Source organism: Rhamphochromis sp. 'chilingali' (genome assembly GCF_963969265.1).
Source record: "Rhamphochromis sp. 'chilingali' genome assembly, chromosome: 11".
Classification (NCBI taxonomy): Eukaryota; Metazoa; Chordata; class Actinopteri; order Cichliformes; family Cichlidae; genus Rhamphochromis; species Rhamphochromis sp. 'chilingali'.
The window spans coordinates 20,415,392-20,438,219 of NC_137938.1; the positions used below are offsets into that span (position 1 = coordinate 20,415,392).

The 22,828-nt window shown below is 38.7% G+C and overlaps 3 protein-coding genes across 4 annotated transcripts; 1 reads left to right on the plus strand and 2 right to left on the minus strand.

Annotated features, from left to right (window-relative positions):
* Positions 1–26: 26 nt before the first annotated feature.
* Positions 27–10,170, minus strand: ptdss1a (phosphatidylserine synthase 1a). The gene is made up of 13 exons (XM_080897492.1): positions 9,501–10,170; positions 8,900–8,991; positions 8,553–8,597; positions 8,349–8,473; positions 8,071–8,229; positions 7,673–7,824; positions 7,278–7,419; positions 3,790–3,902; positions 3,608–3,673; positions 3,102–3,201; positions 2,873–2,941; positions 1,783–1,849; positions 27–1,580 (listed from the first exon to the last, which is right to left on the minus strand). Exons 1-13 carry the CDS (start codon positions 9,680–9,682, stop codon positions 1,486–1,488), a joined length of 1,407 nt encoding a protein of 468 aa, XP_080753618.1. The 5' UTR covers positions 9,683–10,170; the 3' UTR covers positions 27–1,485.
* Positions 10,171–12,734: 2,564 nt separating this feature from the next.
* Positions 12,735–15,107, minus strand: LOC308405843 (uncharacterized protein). Its single transcript, XM_080896602.1, has 7 exons — positions 15,035–15,107; positions 14,795–14,960; positions 14,540–14,635; positions 14,365–14,421; positions 13,878–13,979; positions 13,657–13,773; positions 12,735–13,554 (listed from the first exon to the last, which is right to left on the minus strand). The coding sequence occupies exons 2-7, from the start codon at positions 14,954–14,956 to the stop codon at positions 13,525–13,527; spliced, it is 564 nt and encodes a 187-aa protein (XP_080752728.1). The 5' UTR covers positions 14,957–14,960; positions 15,035–15,107; the 3' UTR covers positions 12,735–13,524.
* A 284-nt stretch (positions 15,108–15,391) lies between these two features.
* Positions 15,392–22,711, plus strand: LOC308405127 (uncharacterized protein). Of its 2 annotated transcripts, none has more exons than XM_080895561.1 (6): positions 15,392–15,546; positions 17,498–17,674; positions 21,644–21,763; positions 21,852–21,908; positions 22,012–22,119; positions 22,204–22,711. In XM_080895561.1, the coding sequence occupies exons 2-6, from the start codon at positions 17,510–17,512 to the stop codon at positions 22,303–22,305; spliced, it is 552 nt and encodes a 183-aa protein (XP_080751687.1). In that variant the 5' UTR covers positions 15,392–15,546; positions 17,498–17,509; the 3' UTR covers positions 22,306–22,711. The 2 variants fall into 2 exon arrangements, with proteins under 2 accessions (XP_080751687.1, XP_080751688.1); XM_080895562.1 differs by having other exon boundaries at positions 22,207–22,711.
* The last annotated feature ends 117 nt before the right edge of the window (positions 22,712–22,828 follow it).

Sequence of the window (22,828 nt, forward strand, 5' to 3'; positions counted from 1 at the left end):
CAGCAAGTAAAAACGACCAAACAAGATTAAGAGGAAATGAAAACACTTTTAATACATTTCACAGTGGAAAAGAACAGCACAGGTCGTTTTCAGCAGAATTGTTTATGGCAAATGACATCTAAATCCACAGACGAGGTCCTATTTAGTGTCTACTGTATGTAGCACGGGAGCCAGGTCTGTTCCAGAGAGGTCAGTGTCTGGATTGTCAAGGATTATGAGGGATAGTATATCTGTACTGAGATGATACTGACACATGAAATGGAAATATAACCTTCAAATAAAATACTCAAGGCCAGAAGAATCAAAGACACACACAAAAAAAATCAGTCTTAATAGAAACTGAAAGAAGATAGGAGTTAAAAAAACAAAACAAACATGCAAACAGGCACAAGGGGTGAATTAAAATGTTACCACGACAGTGAAAAAGGTTCACATAACAATACTGGCATCTTGCTGTGTGGTGAATACAAAGACTCTTGTAACGGTTTCCTACTACAACACTTGTTTTGATTGGAGTCAGCCATGCAAATGCAATATACGCAACAAGGTCAATCCAGACACAGACAGAAAAACTGACAATACATGCAGTAATTTGAATAATTATCTTCTCTTATTAGTAAAAAAAAAAAAAAAGAAGAAAAGAAAAGAAAAAAAATTAGCAGCCACAGGAGGACAAGGAGAGTAAAATCACTCAAGGTCACAATGATTCACAAAATACTCGAACATTACTTAATGTACAGTATTTTCAATAAACTTTCTGCAAAGTGCTTAAACTGTGTGCTTTGCTTCATTACAGGCCAAACGCAGACCCAAGCCGGTGATCCTACCACGCTAAAGCTGTCTGGTATTGAACTCCTGCCCACATTCAAGTTAAAAAACATAAAATAGTGAACATCTATGATGTAAATAGATAATCAGTGACAGACATTTATATAAAAATGCTTTAGCTTCTTTTGTGCTATAAACATAGACGCTCCACTAAGTGATAAATTCTACATAATGGCTTTTAACATTGAAATGGGTTTGATACCAGAGTTGATATAAACCAGTCAATTGTACATTAGCCTTTAATGATACTGCTTCATAGGATAACTGAATTATGGCTCACTAGCTACAATGATCATGCAATTATATTTAGAAATGGCAGTTTTTGTTGCCACACCTTTCTCTCACACACTCGCACAAAATAAAATTCTCCCACTCTTTCATCCAAAAAGCAAACACAAAAAAAAAGTGATCAGTGGTTTAGGAGCTTTTATGACTACAGCACACACCAACGTGTGTATCTCTGTAGTCTGAGCCACTGTGCACTCCTAATAACACTGCATGGACCTGTTTTTCCACTTCTGCTGTCTGCACTCCATCTACTGTAGGTGGGTGGCTTTCTAGGCTTCGGTTACATCAGGAAGTGGTCGTAGCTTTACCCTCTTCTCCATCTGTAATCTTTCACACTTTGGGTTACCCAACAGCCTCCGCCTCCAACTCCTACTGGCTGTCGAGGCCGTTGATGGATTTGGTCTTTCCTGAGTCCTTCTTTCTCTGTCTGGCTTTGGGGCTGTCACCGTCTACATCAGTTTCTCCTGAAACATGAAGCTCACATATTTCAAATGAACCCATAAAGAGATGTAACTGCACTGTGTTTCTTCTCACACATGTATGAGTATGCATATGTAAAGCACTATAATAAACACTAGAGGTCACCCATTTACAAGACAGCAACTGAATACTGGTATGCATTTTTTAATGTGGTGTGCTGGATGAATTACAGTGAAGTCAGTGTACCTTTAAATCCCTCATACACATGGTCAGCAAACTCTGCGAAATTACTGTCTTCACATTCTGAGAGGCTCTGAGGGGAGAAAAGGTTTAAGACACATGACACACACATACCTGTAACTGGACAGAGACCATACTGTACATGCATCACGGCTAACTGACTCCGTACAGCTTTCTCTGTAAACAACCCGATAACAACCCCTACAAGGAAAACCTTGAATGTTAATATTTACTAATGATCTTTGATGATTATTTAGCTACAGAGCATTAAGCATGGTTGCTTCACCCAGGACATTTGGCCTTTTGCCATTCAGGCACAGATGTCAGTTTGTTGTAGCTTTATTTAGACGTAACAAGAGTTTACAGAAAGGCACTGAAGTGTGATGCCTGATGCTATTGCACTGATCTATATGTGAGTAAAGTTTTTTATATTGTTAATGATTGTGGGTGTGGGGTATGGCCAACCAAACCGTGTATTTGTTAGAAAGGCTGAGAATAAAGAAACAAGTTGGGATTGAAATTAACTCCAATTTGCACGTTTTAAGTGCTTTTATGGACATTCACATTGTTTTTCCTAATTCCGATCATTCCTGTCCTCAACAGATCTGAAAAACTTCAGACTCCTGGCAACCACAGGTCACTAAGGAAACTATATTTTCTGTGAGACCGGTTGGCAAGGTGTTGCTAGTGGTCGCTGGTTGAAAATGGTCATATACGGTGCTGCACCGATAGCCTCTTAACACTTACTAGCTATCAGCTGAGCAGGGATACTTTTACTTTGAAAGTGTGACACCTTCAGAGTAAAAGTTGTCTCATTTGAAATGTTTTGGTTGCAGTGGTAAAGCACAGCTTTCACTTTGAGGGGGATTGTTCTCAGTTTCTTGTTGTACTGCTCTTCAAGTTTCACTACTGCTCTGTGAATAGTTCGTCTTGGTAAGTTTTTGGTGCAGGGACTACACTAGTTTCCAGAGGCTGCCAGGGGATTGTCGACTGGTCTGTAGGCCTGTGTGACTAAGGCCTTAAATTCTTTGTAAATGCTTCAAGGTCTAAAGCAGTTAAATGGAAAAACTCATGAAAGCTAAAGCAATAAACATACCTTTTCCCTTGGACCATATGTTTCTGCGTACCATACCATTCCATACAGACACAGGAATGTAATGAAGGCCTAAAAACAGAATGAAGGGAACAGAAACTGTAAAATGATTCATGGAAAATGTGTAAAAAATTACTTGCAGCATTCATCATATGTTAGAATATTCATATTAAAAAACAAAAATATATGTATAAAATAAATTATACGCATTTCAGTGCACGATAGACCTTACCAAACACAACAGCCAGAGGATCACATAGAGGATCTGTGTTTTTGAGAACAAGTCCTGCCCAAACTTAATGCATGCCAAAGCCTCCAGAAAGGCTATTGCCCTGTGAATGAGAGGGAGGGGGCAAAACAAACACATAGTTCAGTATTTTAACTCACTGGTAGCAAAAAGAAGAGAAATCCAAACCTAAAAATAACATCCAAATCAAACATGTCAGTTTTGGGCTTTTATCTGAGAGCAGTGCTTGGGTCACTGACCTACACATTTGAACTTTTTTGGATAAAAATATTCCTGATGTAGGTCAGCTGTTTGACAGCTTAGTCCTTGAGTGAGGCAGTGAAATGCCTGCATGAATACCACTGTTCATAATCTCTGGTAGCTCAGGTAACATCTCCTCCTTGAGCTGCTGTCACTGCTCATGGCTATGTGTACACAGCACTACATGTTCATAGGAATACAAGATGTTAAGCAGGCTTATTATTAACAAGCTTTAAAATCAGGTTACTTACCCAAATACCCAACACTGGGTCCCAACTCTCTTGCACTGTGTGTCTGTTAGGTATGCATAATACTGCCTAAAGGAAAAAACAAAGCAAATTTTTAGCAAATTTCACTGGAACTTCTAGTCTGTGTCTCTGTTTCCTTTTACCCACCTGCCACATAATGAGGGTAAATGCATGAAATGATATACCTTACTGTTGGAGCTGTGATGATACCGATGAACAGGATTCGACACCAGCTAAGAGCATGGCTTGCAGGAAAGACGAAAATGTGCTTAAGGAAGAATGTGTTCAACTCAGTAAGCTGTGAAAAAAATGATAAAAAGAACTATAGTTAAAAACAAAAGCAAGTATAGCATTGTTTACAATTATTCAGACAGTAGGACATTTCTATTCATTTTACCATACTGAAACTTTAAACTTAAACTCACAAAACTCTTTAATATACTCTAGCCGGCCACTTTGTTGGGTACACCTGTTGCACTTGTGCATAACTCAAGTATTTAATCAACCACCCGCTGAAGTTAGATGGAACCTTAAAGCAGATGTGCTACCTCAGCAGAAGACCACACCGGGTGACACTCCTAACAGCTAAAAATAGGAAACTGAGGCTACAATTTGCATAAGTTCATCAATCTTGAAAAACAGAAGTTTGGAAAAACATTGCCTGGTCTGATGAAACACGATTTCTGACACCAAAGCATCGATCCAATCTCTCTTATATAAACAGCTCAGGTTGCTGGTGATATAATGGTGTTGGGAATATTGACACAAGATAACTCACCATGTAGCACACCTCAGATAAACTTCACAAACTGGTTTCTTGAACTCGAAAATGAGTTCACTCATTCACTCACTGTAGGGCTGTGCAATATGACCAAAATCTCATATCCCGATATAAGAATTCTATCGTCCCGATAACGATATTAATCACAAAAATTTAACATTTTCTGTAAATTCTGTGAATCTCGGGCAGCTCGACTTGCGTGAAGTGTTTCCAGCTGTGCGTCCTTTACCCGGAGTCGAGTGTTTTAACCGATGCATGAAACTATACATTTTTAGACATAAGTTGTAAAGGCCGCCGTTTTCTTTGTATTTATTACACGGCGTGCTGCGGGGAAAAGCCTGTTCTAACGTTTGAGTCTAAGGTTTATTTTTTAGCACCTGGCGGCTCTTTTTTACTTCTCATCCGTAAATAATCTGCTCTTTCACGTGATTCAGTTTATTTTGAAATGTCTCAACAGGATCTTGAGCTTTATTGGTAAAGGTGTATGTGGAACATAAACAAGCGGACATGCGAAGGTGTTACCGTTGCTGTTGCTAACGACAACGCATAAAAACAGGCGCTTGTCCGTCTGTAGTGTGGTTATATTACATATAAGAGAAAGAGAGAACTTTAAGAAATTAATATAGCCACTACAGTGACCATCAGAGCGATGAAAAAATATTGCCGTAAACAGTTTATTTTGCGACACCACGAAACAAACAATAGCGTAAAATGAAACGATAGACGTTTTTATATCATGATCCGATATATATCGTTATATCGAACAGCCCTAACTCACTGTGTACTCAAATGGCCTCCACTGCCACCAGATCTCAATCCAAGGGAGCGCCTTTGGGATGTGCTTAATGTAAGATTCACATAATGAATGTGCAGCTGATAAATCTGCATCAACTGTGTGAGGCTGTCATGTTGATATGGACCTAAATCTCAGGAATGTTTCAGCACCTTTTTGAATCTGTACATGAATAATTAAGGCACATCTGAAGGCAAATGTGGTTTTAAGACAAAAATATATATTAGCATGTACTACTAGTTATAAACAGAACTGCATTACCCTTTTTAATATTAACATACTGTATTATAAAATATAATTTAAAGGATGCAAAGGCAGCCAGGAAAACTTGCAGTTCAACTTTTTCCATCATATTTTAGCATTTTTAAAATCAAGCAGATAATATGAGAAGGACTTGGCTGTGAATACAGAAATGTTGCTGATATATGTTAATTAGATCTAATACAATTAGTCCTTTAGACCTCTGCAGTCTGTTCAGTGTCATCAAACTACATTTACTCTCATGAGGTTCATTTGTTGTTCCACCAGGTTTTTTAAGGATCTAACATTTCTCTCACATGTGTATGCCACATTAGAATAAGCACATAATTAAAATTTGTATTAATTAAAAGTATGCTGTATTTGTTTATAGATCAGCTATGTACTGTTGTTAAGTTGACTGAATGGGTTCACATCCAGCCTGTACAACAACCGTGCAGGAAAAATATAGTAAGCTGTAAAGCTCTGATTTAATAAAATAGATCACTGTATATTTTATCATTGTTCAGGTAATTATTCAGACAAACAATATCATCCACGGCTTTTTGTTGTAGGTGGGAGGACCACATCACAACAAACTAAATGTGAGGCAAACACTGTGTCTGTGTGGGGAATAAAGTGGGAAAACAGCAACAGTACTGAGAGGTAATCTGAACACCTTCAATTTTATTTCTCTGTTAACTTTATTTCTCTTAACACTTTTTTTTATTTTATTTCGGGCTGTATGTGTCCATAAATTGGCATACTTTTTTGAGCCATATCTGACAATTTTGGCTATTTTCTAATCCAAAAATACCCATATATTGCCTCACTTCACTTTGTATTAAACCACCCACGCAAAACTGAAAAACATTTTTCAGCAAAACCCCCACAAAAACTAAATATATCTTGTGAATATAGTAAAAAGCCTTCCCTTTGTATCCACGGGGTAAAAACCAGACAATGGAAAAGTGCATGTCCTGCAGAAGTAGTCAAACTGTGGGACACTATCTGAAGATGTGGGACAAGTAATAAAAACACTGCACAGTCCCACATCAAAACAGGAATCTGGTCACGCTGGTGGGAGAATATTTCGAACAATTGCACTGCTTACTCATTTCAGAAAACTGTAACATTTACTGAACTAATTTTGGGTTGAATTAAGGACACCATAAAAAAATTCTCTCCCAATGCAAGTCACACTTAAGAGTTTGGCAACAGTCACAGCAGTGCATTTAGAGGGCGCCTTTGTAAAAGCCCGCATTGGCAGATAATGAGGCGGAGGACCCGCAGCAATGTTTTTTCACTCATTTGGCCAGGAGCCTGTGTGGTTGAATTTAGTGAAGAGCAGCTCAACTGTCACCATGTGGAATACAGCTGTGCCATGCGCAAGCTCTTCAACTAATTCTAAAAGACTGCTAATTACTATTTAAGGCCTCAAGAGAGTTCTCAACTGGCTGAGAGAGAGAAAGTGGAGGATGGTGCCGTTTCATCACCAAACACAAAAAGTGGAGGAACACCAGCCTTTAGCTTTCATCACCCTGGCAGCCTGTGGCTAGAAAATTTGGCAGCTGTACTCGACTTTCCAGTGGAGAGCAATGAAGCTAACTTAAATTCTCCATCGTTTTCTCATTTTCATAAAATGCTCCCAAGTAGTTCAGCCTGTCTCATTCTCATGGGATAAGCTTTTAACATGCAGCCAGCAGGACACTTGAGCATTATGTGGGTACATGTGGGATAGGTTTTAGATTGCAGCCAATCAGATTAGCCAGGACTTAGACGGCAGAGCACACAGGATGATCTCTGACTAGTCATCACTAAGTCACCATGAGACGACAAAAGCAGATTTCTCACGGACCCACCTGCCAAATGATCATGAACAGGTAGACGCCCGTCACTCGCTGCAGAGAAGACTTTGGGTCAAGCCAGCGTACATAGGTCCAGCTTGCAGGGGTGAACTGCAACACGGCTCGTTTGATCTTCCCTGTGGTGGTGTGGATGTCCCTGGATGGAAAGCATAGAAGGAGGGTTTCAAAGGCATGCAGATAGATTTTCAGTAAGTATTATGTTAATGTTAGCAGACAAAGCTACATGAAAGCAATACCATCACATGAATCTTTCAAACCAATCCCCCTTGATAAAGATGTGGGGTTACTTTCAAAACAATTTATGAATCTTATCTACAATATAACTTAGTGCAAAAGAGGATAAAAGTTTAGACATAGCTGTAAACACATCCCACAACATAAACTCATACTTAATACTGGCCCAGTGGTAGGTTCTCATCTCCAAAAAGCGGCAGACAGTCATGCCAAGCCAGATTCCCCCTCCATTACACAGCAGAATATCGAGAATGACTTGGTCCCACCAGCATTCAGCAAAGTTAGGCAGCAGGTGCATGAAGAATAGCTATGGACACAGAAAAAGAACATTTAACAGAATAGTGTACACAATACATGCACGTAGCCTGCAATATTTTGAAGGAATATGTAAAATCAAACGCCACAATTCTCCACAGGATAAACCACTGACATCCCCAGCTTAGATGACCTGAAAACTTCACCGTTATCAAGAGAAACAAAGAAAGAAAGGCCAGCGGGCAGAGAGAAAGTGACAGCTTGCGATGGCAACCTTATCTGCTGTGTGCATCTCTACCTCAGTAAGTTCCCACGTAATACTGATGGTCCAGCACAATCCATAACTTCGAATGAGAAGTGCCTTCATACCCCATCCCCAGAAATGGCTGAATGCAAAAATGTCAAAATGGCTCAGGATTCTCTCCCAGGTGATGACATGGCAGTTCACAGCGTATTCCTGCAAGCAGAAGTGCATGCAGCCTCATTAAAATGATTAATAATCCCTCGGATAGTGCCGCAAGTAGAGCATGTAAATCAACAGGAAAATGATTTTTGCTGCAAGCCTCCATCGCTCACCATTATGTCTGCCTCTCTTTTGGCATAGCGCAGGTTTGGATCCAGCCAATACATCAACTGCTTCACCTGCTGCCAGTTGAGGAAAATGATGAAAACCAGGAACAGGAAGTAGAGAACACTCAGACCTTGGCAACAGAAGGACACAATGTTAGTAGAGGAAAACCAAAGATCTGAATAAAGATAGATTGTGTGAAAAATACTCACCAAAGACTATTCGCCATATCGCTGGGTGTGGCCTGGTGAATGGACCTAAAGAGAGGTATATTAAGACGCTGCATGAAAGACATGTAGTAACAAAGTTCTCTTGACTTCTCAGATAGGGTAGAAAATAGCCATGTGGGTAGCAGTTCATTTTATTTCACTAATGGTAAGGTCTTTACTGAAGTTCCTCTTTCTTTCTAGCTACAGATCTTCTTGTGAGAAGCAGGGTGTTATTTACAGTTCTATAAAACACAAGTGTGTGTGAAGCTCCTTCTAAGCCACTGTAATTAAGGTCCTTTATGCAAACACACTTGACTGAGCTTCACAGAAATAATATTGTGCTGTCTTACCATTAGGAAATGCCAAAACACTGATGACAAGGAAGAAGGAGATGACCAGAATGACCCCCACCCAAAGATTATTGTCAGGGTTTCCATCATCTCTGCAGACAGGGAGGGGAAACAGAAAATTGAAATCTCAGCGACAGTCAGTTAACCTCAGTATCACTGCTTATATTAAGTTAAAAGGCACATTTTTACAAGTATGGTTAACATCCTACTTAAAACTAAAGTGATGTGGATGCTCTTTAAAATTGCTTTAAGCTTCTAAACAGCTGATAAAGAGATCCTATAAAGCAAAAAAAAATACTTTAAATCTAACATTATGAGTCATGCCCTTGCTAGTTACACTGTTGTAGCTAATGCCAACACAGGAAACAGAGTCCCCTATTTGGTGCCATTGTATAACTAATGGATTATTGCTATCTGACGAGGTTAAAGTCTAATTACCTCACAGATTAAGAATGTGACCCATTCCCAATTACTGTAAGTGCGCAAAGATAACGCTATAGTTAGCTAGCCTCCTAGTGTACCTGGCGCTCTCTGAGCATCACTGTTCCTGCTAGCACAGCTAAGCTAACCCATTAGCGAGCGCTAGCTGTGAGCGACTCACCTTGTGAACGCGAAGTACATCAAACTGAGCACGGTGCATGTCAGCAGCGTTATCGTGTGCGGCTTGTAGAAAAACTCGATTGTGATATCTTCGACCTGCTGCTCGTTTATCATTCGGAAATGCATCCTGTAATTCACATCATCCTTGCTTAAGGTATGGGATCCGCTATACACGGCCGCCATAGCTGGACGCAGCCAGGCAGGAGAGCAGCAGCAGCAGCAGCAGCTCCTCACGGCAGCATGAGAAAGTGAGCCACCTCGACCAGTGAAAAATACCAGGAAAAACACCAGACACAGTGGAAATGGTTACATTACTAACGGTACAGCAAGCAAAGCAAGCGGCAGAATTAGAGATGAGGAAAGACTGTTAAGAGTCAAACTGTTCACTTCTGATGTTGATTGGTTTGCGTGCTTGCTGGGAGTGTCTCGAGGCGGAAGAGTTCACGTGCTCGTGTGCTGATTGTTTTTAGCATGGCTTCCAGGCAGGGACTTTATGGCATGAGTGACTGCGCACGTTCTTGACTTCAAAAATCTCTCAGTTAATTATGTGACTACACAAAAACGCCTTAATAAAGCAATGCATAGGTTTTTGGTGTCTTGCACAAATTACAGGCGGACATCCGTTTGCATGTAAAATGAACGCGTTTCCTGAGTGTTTTCTCAGAATTGGATGCGTCACTTGTTTAAAGACTTAAGTTGGTGCGTGCTTGTCTCCCCCCTGTGGCCCCTTATGGTTTCACATGCCGTGTTAAACAAAGCTCTCCGCTCCCTGCAGGGGTCAGAGGCATCCTTTATACCAGCGGTCCCCAACCCTTTTTGCGCCACGGACCGGTTTATGCCCGACAATATTTTCACGGACCGGCCTTTAGGGTGTCGCGGATAAATACAACAAAATAAAACTAGTACCGGTACCGAAAAAAAAGGAGATTTATTCATAACACACGTGAAAAGACCCAGGAAAACCGAGTTAACGATAAAAACGATAACAAAATAACGCTTAAAAACCGATTAAAAACCCTGAAAACAATATTTTTCACACCTGAGCCTCAACTCTCGTGGCCCGGTACCAAACGACTCACGGGGCTTGGGGACCGCTGCTTTATACAGCCTTTCATCTGAGGTAAAAGAAGTACTCGCACTTAAAACAAATACTTTTCATATTTTACCTAAGTAAAAATATTTAAATGAAATGTGCAAAAAGTGCTTAAAGTATGAAAGTAAATCATTAGATATCAGGATATGTTTTTATTTACTTTATGGAAGATGAGCAGTCTAGACATGATTATATAAATTTTATATACTGCAGCCGCTAAATTAATCGTATAACAATCTCTTTCCTTCGACTGCTACCTTTAAGGGTCATCATCTACTGCCATCCCAATCTTCTTCGTCTGTCACGTCACAGCATGACCTCCTTCAGTACATCGATGAATCTTCTCTGTGGTCTTTATCCCATTTTTCTCCTGCCTGGAAGCTCCATGTTTCAGCATACTTTGCCCAGTATAGCTAATATCCCGGCTCTGCACATGTCCAAACTATCTCAGCCTTGGCTCTCTAATTTTTCTCCAAAGTGCTCAACCTCAGCTCTGACATACTCATTTTAAATCCTGCCCATTCTGGTCACTCCCTAAGCATCTTCAGCTCTGCCAACTCCAACTTGGCTTCGTGACTGTTTTTTGTTGTTGTTCTTTTGTTTTCCAGCCTTTCCTGTCCAGCAGCTTTATAAGATTGAATCACAGTGTTGCATGCATTGTTGTGTCAAACACATTAGCTTTGCCACGAGAAGTTCTATAAACTCTCTATAGGCTTGTCTTGTTAGTCAGTTTCTTTGTATTATTTTTATATATTATTATTAAATAGTGTAAATGTAACACTACCAAAGCTGACAGACAGGGAGGGCCTCATTTTTTTTGTCTGTATCCAAACCATAGATCACACCCGATCTCACAAACATAAATTTACTAACAGTAAAATAAGCTATTATTATTCCATGGGCGGCTGTGATTAAGGTGGTAGAGCGGTCATCTACCAATCAGAACATCAGTAGATCACCATGTGTCAAAGTATCCCTGGGCAATGCTGAACACTGAGTTCCCCCAGATGCCTCCATCAAAATGTAAACGTTAGTCAAAGCACTTAGGCATACATAAAAGTGCTGTATGAATGCACTCTGTGTTTAAAACACACTTTTCTAAACTTACATTGCAAAGTTCAATACATGGGAAAATACTATTGCGTCTAAACTTACTGTAAAGCAATACAGTGACTGATTATTATCTCAGTACACAAGCAGCAAAGCAAGTTTGTTGAAGAAAAAGGGGCCCGTGCAATAAAAGCAATTTAAAATAAAAGTGAAAATACACAACAGTAGCAAAGATCAAGTGAAATCAAGTGAAACCAGGAAATGTTCTGATTGATGTGCATCTTAAGAAAACATTTAAAGAGGTCGCCAACAGTGCTGACCTCATTTCAGGATCAGATAAGTGTCCTCTGCCCAAGGACCTCACCTACAAGCACGCCATTATATAGCTGTGTTATGTTACATATATACCAGATCTTAGAAGTCACTAAATCCTAAAATCAGTTCTAAAACAAGCTATTTGTCATATTCGGTGACCTTTGTTTCATCATTTTAGGTTTTTAAAGTAATAATTACCTGTGATCTGAGAAAGTGGGGCGGAAAATAAAACACATTATTTCCTTCTTAAATACGCGCAAGTCCAAAGCAGATATTGACACAAAATCAAGTAACACACAAAAATTTATTTATAAAGCACATTTAAAACCAAAGTGCTTTACAGTGAAAAGAAAGCGAAAAAAAAGAAAGACTTCCTCTCGAAACGTTCACACTATCTGCACAAAATAACAAAAAGCGCCCCTCCATCTGCGGCCCTAAAGATCAACAGTTACTGAATACGTGATGAAAGTACAAACACCTTAAAAGTAAATAAATCTGCTCAGTTGCTTTATTTTACTGACGAGTGTCTGTGTCATTTTTCATAAACAGCAGAAAACAGCTGCAAAGGCAGCTGATTTTTTACAAGATTTTAGGATCGCGCAGAACAATAAAAAGTTCTTTACACACAATATATCCAAATACCTTGTTCTTACTTTATGTTTCTTTATACACTATATATCTTTAAATTGCTATCAATAATCAGTTATTATAATTATATTTACACATATAAATTATTTGTTCCCATTAAAACTATTACATCTTACAGACTGCATTGCATGCTTCACTTATTTTCTACTTTGTAGCAAACATAAAATAACCCTTGCTTCTCGGATTCTTTTGTGCATGTTGTATCGGGGTAGTAATACATTTACACAGGATACAGAGCAAAACACACAGAGAACTGTTTATTTAAAAGTATAACTATGTGCTGATTCACAAACACCATAAAAAACATATAATGCTAAAATGCATTAAACAGCAAGCAGTTAAATCAGTGTTTACAAATGGCTAAAAATACAAATACTGAGATTTTTTGAAAGTTTAAATTTCAGGAAAGTTTGAGGAATTCTGTCAGCTCGTCTGCTCAAGGATCCGGGGAGCAAAAATCTCTGTGTTATCGTAAAAGTCAGAGACGTAAAATCAAACTAGGAGTTGATGACAAGCACTGGAGTCCAGCGGCACCGAGCTCACACCTGTATTATGTTTCTCCACGAATATTCTTGTTAAAAAATTATTAATGTTCAGAATTATGGTTTGCATCTCATTAAAAAAACAACTACTGTACGTTTACCTTTTTGCAAAAATCAAAGACAGCTTACAAACACACTTTTTTCTTTTTTTACTGAATACAGATGTGGCCGCTGCTTTCATATGATCCAGAAGTAAACAGGGGTTGCAACTTGTGACTATTCAAAAAGAAAAATAATACATACAAGTTATACTTGAGCAGCAGTGCATGACAAATACAGGCTTTCACAGTCGTTGTTTGTTGCATGCTGAGGAGCATATGACACTGACAGGAAAGTTAAATGTAGGTCGTTCGCGGGTTTCCATCTGTCACTAAAATTCAGTCTCCCTGTTTCAGCAGTACGGTGGGCTGCAGAGAAAAATGATGAAGATTATTATTATTATTATTATTATTTATAAAATATCTTGTTTTTGCTACAACTATCTTGGAGTATGTAAAAAAAAGACATACCAAAGTGTTGAAATGTTCTCTGCACACAGCTTTGCTCAACCAGTAGATCAAGAATATGGCAATCAAATTTTCAACAACCAGCAGGGTCATTATCAGCACGCTGATTCCTTGAGCCACCTGTAAAGCAAATCAAAAGCAGGTCGAAGTAGTTCAACTTAACTTGGAATTAAAAAGAAAAAGCAAACCAAACAAAACGAGAGTGACTGTAAGCCGCAGCTTACCTTGGCATCGGTAGGATGATAAGGAAAGAAGACCAAGGCGAGAGAAAATGCTGCAACTGACCAGAAGAAGCTGATAATGTTCAGAGAGAACGACAACTTTGTCTGAAAGATTAAAAAACACATTTCATTAGAAGCATCAACCGCACCAGTGCTACCAATGTGGGTTTAGCGTGTTCCCCATTTAGGACAACAGTCTGAGTTCGAAAGAAGAACTTTTTAAAGAAGCTCTCCGTTCAGGTTCAAGTGAATGTTACATATCTATAACTCAACGCATCTGTGTAAAACCATAAAAACTGTTTCCTGACATAATGAAGTAATGATAATTAATACATGCATAATAATATATTTTTTCCCCTGATCAAGGCAATAGTCACTGTTATGTCATAATTTTTATGCCAAATTGTATGTAATCAGCAGAATTTTTTTTTTTCTATGAAAAGTAATTTCACATGAAAACAAAACCTTAATTTTAAATCAAATTACTCACCACATGCATGTTTGGAAATTTTCCTGCAGCAAAGGACAGCATACCACAGACCACAAACTGCAATAATAATACACATAAATTGTTGAAAGCATGAAAAAAATTCTTTCCAAATAACAAAAAGTTTTAGCAATTTGCTTAAATCCCCCCAAAACAAAGCATTTTTGTTTGTTTTTACCAGAATACTCGGTAGAGTGTAGAGGAGCACGCTTGGACTGTTTTTTTGAACCAGTCCAAGTGTGAAAAGAAACACACCAGCGATGGCTTGAGCTGCCTGATAAAAAAGAGAAATCATACTAATAAGCAGAAAATAGTGTGCATAATGTATAAACAAGCAGGGAATTATTTGGATAAAATGCAAATTATTTCTTTACACTTATTTAATGCACGGCCGCCTGCCTTTCCATCCGCTTAGAAGGAAGTTTAAACTTACTCCCATAGGTGTAGGTTTCCCCTTAATAACAAAGACCTTGTAGGAGTCTCTGAAGACACAGTGGAATTTCTCTGGCATCAGCTGACCATCTCGGAGATCCCTGAGACTTCCAATTGGAATGGTGATGATCATTGATTCATCACATACGAATGTCTTCCTCATTCTCCTGTGAACGAGATGAAAACTCTTTTAAGCACCTTGTAGCAGTTGCTGAGGTGATCTCTGCAAAACACGCAATACCTTTTTTCTTCTTCTCCTCTGAAGTTGATTCAGACTTGAATTTCTCTTCTTTGGCTCTTCTTTGAGTTTGACAAGGAAATGACCTGACGCATCAGTTGTCTTTGTTTCTGAAATCCCCCCCCCCCCCCCCCCCCCCCCCACGCCACAAACACACATGCACACCTCCCATCCCCCTTCTTTCACACCCACAAAAGGCTTGCATGCAAACTTCGGCCAAGATTTAAAGCTGACCTAACGTAAAATCTAATATTTCAATGAACATTGTTTTTAAAAAATCCTTCACAAATCATGTTTAGGAATAAGAATAAAACACTTGATAGAACATATGTTAGTGAGGCACGGAAACTTGAGGAAATTATTATGGCAGATTTTTTTTTTTCAGAGGGAGGAAGTTGAAGGGCACGATGACCTCATCTGTGAGCTGCAGGGAAGTTGAATTCATGCCTAAAGAGAAAGACTCATGAGCGAGACAGATGCAGACTGTGAATTAGAGACTGCTCAAGCCCAACGGGGTAAGACTCTCGATCTTCTCTACTACACTGAAAAAAATCGTTGCTAAAATATATATATTTGCATTTGTGCACATCCATCTGTATATATTTGTAGATTTGATTTTTCATGTTAGAAAAAAATAATTTTAAAAATCATTAAAGCCTATGTGGATTACAGCTGCTGTCACAATCCACTTTTTGTCGTTTTTACTCTCACTCGGTTTGATGATAACTAACATTATTTTTTGTCGTTTTTTGGCCTGTAAATGTGTGACTCTTTAAACGGCTATAAATCTAACACATAATATCTTTCACTTTTGAATTTTCTTGCTGTCTCTTGAAACAAATTCAGTAAAACAGTATCGTGTGTTGTATCCACCATATATGGCAAAGAAGTAGCAATAGTATATGCAACTGTCTCCTGAATGCAGCACAATAACTATAAATAATCACCTCACGGTGTTAGAAAAAGTTCAAGGAAACCTTCGTTCTTACTTTTTAAAATCCTGCTGAAAGATTTTTTTCAGATAATTTAAGTATTGTGGTTGAAGTAAACATTACGGCAACATTTCTTTCATATGTGTTATCATCCGTCCCTTGTAGTGGACATCAGGTCTTGTTTGCTCGCAGGCTGATGTGATGTAATGATATTCTTCCATTTTTCTGTGCATTTCTTTCTATTTCATTAATATTAAAACTGTTAAATCCTGGAATACTGTTATTATAACAAAGAACTCCTCATAGTCAAACGTTTTTTCCATTCTGTGCATGTAAATACTCCCCTAAACCTGGGTTTAACAATGATCACGGATGGCATTACAGAGGACTGAGCGAGAAAGGATCTTACTAGGACCTGTAGAAGGGGAGTCGGACTCAGTGCTGTCAGGAGATGAGGTGGAGGAGGCCAGATTGAAGGGTTTTGAGGGCCCTGAACAGGAGCAAAATGATGACACTCTATTATGGATAGGAAGCATTGTGTAAGTTAGGACTCGGAAGTTGTGGGATTGTGTTTCTCAGCGGCCGTACAGGACACCGACCTGTGAAGGGACTCATCCTTCGGTGGTCTCAGCGTTGTGGTCAGGACCTCAGGACCTAATTATTTTCTGTCACTTTGATGGAAGCCTAATCTGTCTTGGCCTATATATACTACTAGGAATCACTAAATTTGAGTCATGCGTGAACACAGATATGTTGAAGAGTATTTTCGGTTTTAATGTTGCCTTTGGAGATGAGCACCTCCCTCTGGTCTGGTATGTGCTGACATTTTTTTTTCTAAAACCTAGTTACCTATTTTCCGTCTGATATAATCAGCGCCAGCTGTGGTTATGAGCAATGTTGTTCTGTTTTCATTTTTCATGTTAAAAATAATTCTCTGGTTGAAACTGAATTGATGAAGACAGGAGAGGTAAAGCTTAATGCACTTCTAGTATGAATTATATAAATCAAAAGCTGGTGTGTCTGTGTGAAACAAGGCTTTTCCTTCTCTAGAAATTGTAAGCCCTTTATCAAAGAATACTATACTATACTATACTATACTATACTATACTATACTATACTATAAAACGTGGAAGCTGCCATTCCTGTTATTTTGAAAAGAAAGTCCATGTGCTCTTGTTAGCCAGGCCCCACAAATGTGTTATCAATAGAAAGACCAGGATGTCTTCTTGACCACACAGTAGGGCTCATACAGAGTGCATAAAGTGTATTCTCATAGTTATGCCCTCTGCAGAGGACAAAAGGGATTGCTGGATCTTTTACATGCACGGTTACATTACAGTATTATATTTAAAAAAATACCATGTAGCTGTTCTCAAGGCCTTTGCAGTAGTTGCGCCATATAAAAAAAAGCACCACACAACATACACAAGTTAACAATTAGCTAACAATGATTTAATTATGCCCCGCGACCCTGAAAAGGATAAGCGGGAGCAAATGGATGGATGGATGATAATGAAAACAATTATCTCTCCAGACCAGAAGCACCATGGCCTGCGCTGATGTTGATATGGACATCCATGATGAGGACGATTGCCACAGAGGTGGACAGAGGGAGCAGCCAGTAGTGCGTTATTATCAGGCCTCTGAAATGATACCAGACAAGAAAGGGCCACTGCACGATCTGATGCAGAAACATCCAGCTGTGTTGGGGGTAAGAGGACTCAAACAACAGTCTTTGTGAAGTGTGAATTTGAGTGATGTGCCACAGAGCGATTGCACGCTGATGGTTGCTAATACCAGCAAAAGGAGAAAATACAATAATACAAACTACTTTGTCAACAAAGATATGAGCAGTCATTAAACCCTATAAGCTCTCATAAATGCCCAAAATTTAATGACCTGCATAACCTCTCACATTGGATTTGTTTTGTTTTGTCTGCTATTTAAGAATATGCTTCACACTTTGTATGTTGCACATCGAGAAAAAAAAGCAAGGACCAAAGCTGTTTTATTTTCTCACACCTAAATGTATGAATCCTTTTTTCAAACGTTGCATAGACATCCACAGGGGAATTTTTATTTCTTACTTTTTAATTTCATGTTTAAAAACATTTATGAATGTTCATGCAAAGCACATATGATGTGTAGACCTACCCAAAATAACAAGAGCACTCTGAGCAGATGTGGGCAGTAGCAACAGGAAATGCTCGGTGTTTTTGTTGCTTCATGTATAAAAACTGTTTCATATAACCCTTTATAATGTGCTAATTGGTAAAAAGTGTGCACAATTGCTTTTAAAACTAAAGGATAGATAATAAAGTTCACAAACTTATTTATTTAATATTAATACCATCGAACAATTGCTCATAATCAACTTCTTTGCCTTCATTTGCTTATGTAGGCATGTTTATTAGCTCTTTAGAGTAATGACCTACAGTAACTGATTATCATGCATAAGAACAGTTTTCCACATTAAAATTAATTAAGAATGTTCTCTTTAGGAATTCATGAATAAAAAAGGGTTATTGTAAGAGGATCTGAGATTGATCTGTCCTGTTGCTGTGTGAATGTGTCTAGGATTTATTAAGTTACCTGTATTTTACCAGCCACCGAGATACTGTCAATCCATCCAATTTACAAGAGAGATGGGATCATACAAAATGTTTTTATTTTATTGTATAAAATACAACATACGCATCATAAAATACAAAATCTACAGTATAACAAACAATATACTAATATCCACCACAACCACATTAAAAAAAGTTCATCCACATCTCATTAACTGTTTCCTATAATTCAACAATAGATATACGCGTCAAAGTTTAACCCTTTCTGCAAACTAGTCCATGCCACAGTACGTAGTACGAAAACACAGCTTTCACCAGGTCTGTCAAAACCCTCGGCACATCTAATAGCAAATGTTAGTGGCACATAGCTGGTAACTATTGGTACTTGGACAGAGATGGGTACAAAGTACAAACTGGGAGTTTACCCAGTATCGTTACCTACCATAGAGAATGCGATTCGGAGACTTTGCAATAAATTGTAGAGAAGTGTGGTACGCTGAAACAAGAATCTGTATACCTGAGGAGGTGGCGAGCAGTACAGTACATCTATACTATACTATATCTATACTATCTATAAATCTATACTATAATAAATAGTACATCTATACTATAATAAATCATAGAAAGAAAAGTTGCTTGCACCCATTTTTTCTTAGAAGAAACTTTAAAGTAATTTTGATTCATCAAATAAAAACCTTCGCTCTGAGCTTCCTGGAAAGATTAGCAATGTGCACATTATAAAAAGCTTATCATTTACCCATACACCCAAACACTTGTATGTGTCGAATATAACAGTGGCTAAAATCATCAAACCGCTGTTAGCGAGCTTTTCAGAAGACCATAAACAATGTTTTGTAAATGTTTCTCATAGCTGTCCACAGCACAATGCCGTTTTCTGTCCAGGGCACTTATCATGTGAGCACAATAGTTTTCATTTGTAAAGTAATATTGTTGCACCCAGGCGTGCATGGGATAATGATGTTTCTTTTCGTATATGATCATGTGAAAATGAAACTTTTCATGGGACCTGAATAAAAGCTGACGTTTTGTCAGTTTGTTGGTGTGGAGCAGTCCGGTGCATGTAATCCTCCCCGGACTGGAGGTCTCAGCAAATTCACTCCTAGGTCAAACTGTGCAACGCTCAGAGAAATTGCAAAAAACCCAAGAGCCACATCTCAGGCTCTACAGGCCTCAGTTAGCGTGTTAAATGTTAAATGTTTATGACCGTACAGTTTTAAAAAAGCCTAAATTGAATAACATGTTTGGAAAACGTGCCAAAAGAAAGAATCTTCTCCCTAGAAAGAACACGGCTGCACAGTTTAGGTTTGCAAAATTGGATCTGAAGCAAGCTACAAGACTTCTGGAATCTTTTGGGCATGTGAGACCAAAGCAGAGATGTTTGACAAAATGCACAGCAGCATGTTTGGCAAACCCCCCCCCCCCAAAAAAAAACAAAAACGCAGCATATTAACTCATTCACTGCCAGCCATTTTCAAATCAGGTAACTCCCCACTGCCAGGGTTTTTGAGCATTTTTACTCATTTTTGAAGAGCCACAGAAAACTGTGTGTTATGATCATATAAACGCTGAACCTACCAAAATGAAGAACAGACTCTCTTCTTTCATCCAAAAAAAAAAAGCTTGTTTCTACCATTTTCCATTCCTTCGTAATCAGCTGTAGAAGAGAGGTGGGTTCCACCAAAAATGCCTGTTTTGACCAAAAAAAGGGAGAAAACGAGCTTTTTGTGAAAAATACATTTCAAGCAGAAAAGTGCCTTTGACACTAATATTTCTTGCTTTGTGACACCTCTAACATATAAAATAGTTTTTCACTTCTATAAAACAGAAATAACACTGAGAAAGGTTATGTTTTATCAAAACAATTTATTTACAAATATATGAAAAAATAAAATTCACTGACAAGCTGCCCGAGGTTGTATTCTAGCCCCTCCCATTGAAAAACGTAATTGACGTCTATAGACGTCAATGGCAGTGAATGAGTTAACAGAAACACCCCATACGAACTGTCAAACATAGAGGGTGGAGGTGTGATGATTTGTGCTTATTTTTGCAGCTACAGGACCTGGGGACTTTACACTCATTGAGGTGACTGTAAACTCCTTTATATATCAAATTATTTTAGAGACAAACATGAGGTCATCTGTCCAACAGCAACAGTTTTGCTGAAAAGCAGCTCATACAACAGGCCAGTAGAAAAGCTGAAAAAACAACCCCAAAAAGAAGATAATCAAGATGGTGCAATAGCCCAATGAAAATCCAGACCACAACTCTAACTGAAATGCCCTGGCTGTGGCAAGAGCTGTATATAAATGAATGCCCACAAACCTCAATGAACCTAAAGCTTTTGTAATGAAAAGTGTGAGGCACAATTCTTCCCCACCAGTGTGAGAGACTGATAAACTATACATACATACAGGAACTTGAAGTTATTGCTGCTAAAAGTGGCTCTAGAAGCTGTTGAATCATGGGGTGTGAAAAAGAAACTGCTGTGAAAAATTAGCCGACTGTGAAAAATCTTTTTCAAATAACTGCATTTGTCATGAAGCGATCCTTATCTTTCTGAGCTTTATATAACAGGTGAATGCATCCCTCTTATGTTAGACTCACAAGCCCCACACAGCACAGTGTAATCTCAAATAGGCCGACCAATAAAACCATGAACTCGCTAAATGCATGAATAAAAAATAAGTCCAGGTTCTACAATATCTCTGTCTTTTCACATGCAGTCCATCTGATAAACAGAAATGTGTTACCACAGCTTGTTGGCTTAATCACTTTCCTCCACTACCTCCAGGCCACGGCCACAAGTCTGTGTCAATAAGAAGCCTTTAAAGGTGACAATGAAGAAATCAAGAATTCAGACTTCGTCTATGATGTGATCCATGCTTGAGAACTCACTACAGAATGCTTCCTAATGCGAAATACAGTTGACCTAAATGCTTCTGCAAGGGCCTCAATTCAATTAAACCCCAGGCCCTTTCACGCATTTCATTCCTTCTTAGAAAGGCCGAAAATAAATCTTAAAAAAAGACTGTTGATCTTAATGCCATGTAAATATTAATAATTTTATGTCTCTGTTGCTCCTTCAGTCTTTGCAGATGGTGAGTGGCCTCCTCAGCATCGGAGTGGGAATAGTTTTTGCAGCAACCCAGGAGATCCATGAGTCGCTTTTCTCTCTGTTCAGAGTTTCCCAACTGAGCGGCTCGCTGGTACGTCTCTGCTCAAACAGAAAATTACGTACTAAGTAGAGAAGACTAATTTCTGGTACTTTCTAAACTCTATTTTCCTCCTTTGCAGTTCATAATCGCCGGAATTGTTTCCAACCTGTTGTTCAAATACCCAGCATTGCTTAGTGTGAGTAAAACCCAGCACAAGTCTGACAGATAATACAGCTACAGATGGTGAATGTGATCATTAGTTTAAAGAATACTGTGTTTGTGTTGTTGTTTTTTTACAGGTGTGCCTCACAGTAAACGGCGGCTGCATTATTGTGGCCTTTCTTGCAGTTCTTCTGATAAGCGTCGACCTGGCCAAGTGGGATCCACAAAATGAAGATCATCTGAGGGTAAGACACGTTATAAATATGACAAAACAAAACTGTTCCTTTATAATTTTGTAAAAGAAATGTAATGTTTTTATTTGTTTCTAGCAGATGGAGATACTGGAGCTTTGTGTACTGGGGCTTGAAGTTTCCCTCTCTGCAGTCCTCTGCTTCTGGTTCTCCAAAGAGAAACGTGCAAAAAACAAATAATCAAACTGATGAAATTTACTGAGAAGAAAGTGAGGATAAATAATACTATTCTGTAAATAAAGTGTTTGAATGAAGAGGAATAGGGAACAATATATTTATGCTTAAAAGAAGTTAAGTGATGCAAACCTTTAGTGTTTTCTATAGTCTGAGTGTGGCTTTCAGTTTTGTCTCAATTGTCTATACTGGAGTACAAACCCCCGCTGCACAGCCTGGGCTGTGGTCTGTGTGTAAAGACTGACTCGGACTGAGAACACAGGACTTGTGGTAAACGAGTGTCAGCTTCTCTCATGTGCAGGAAAAACCACCTTTTTTCTACTCAGCCCCTGCATCTCTTTGTTTAACGGTAGTGCTGAGTCTCTTAGTTCACTTCTGTATATTTGCAAGGGTCCCTCTGTGTGTGGTTTTTACACTCATACTTTTTTATCAGTGGAAATATCGGTTGCATGTTTTTGCGTGCACTCACACTTTTGAGATGTTTTCACGCACTGAGCGTTTTGCTCAACTTTGAAGACTTTTGTATGTA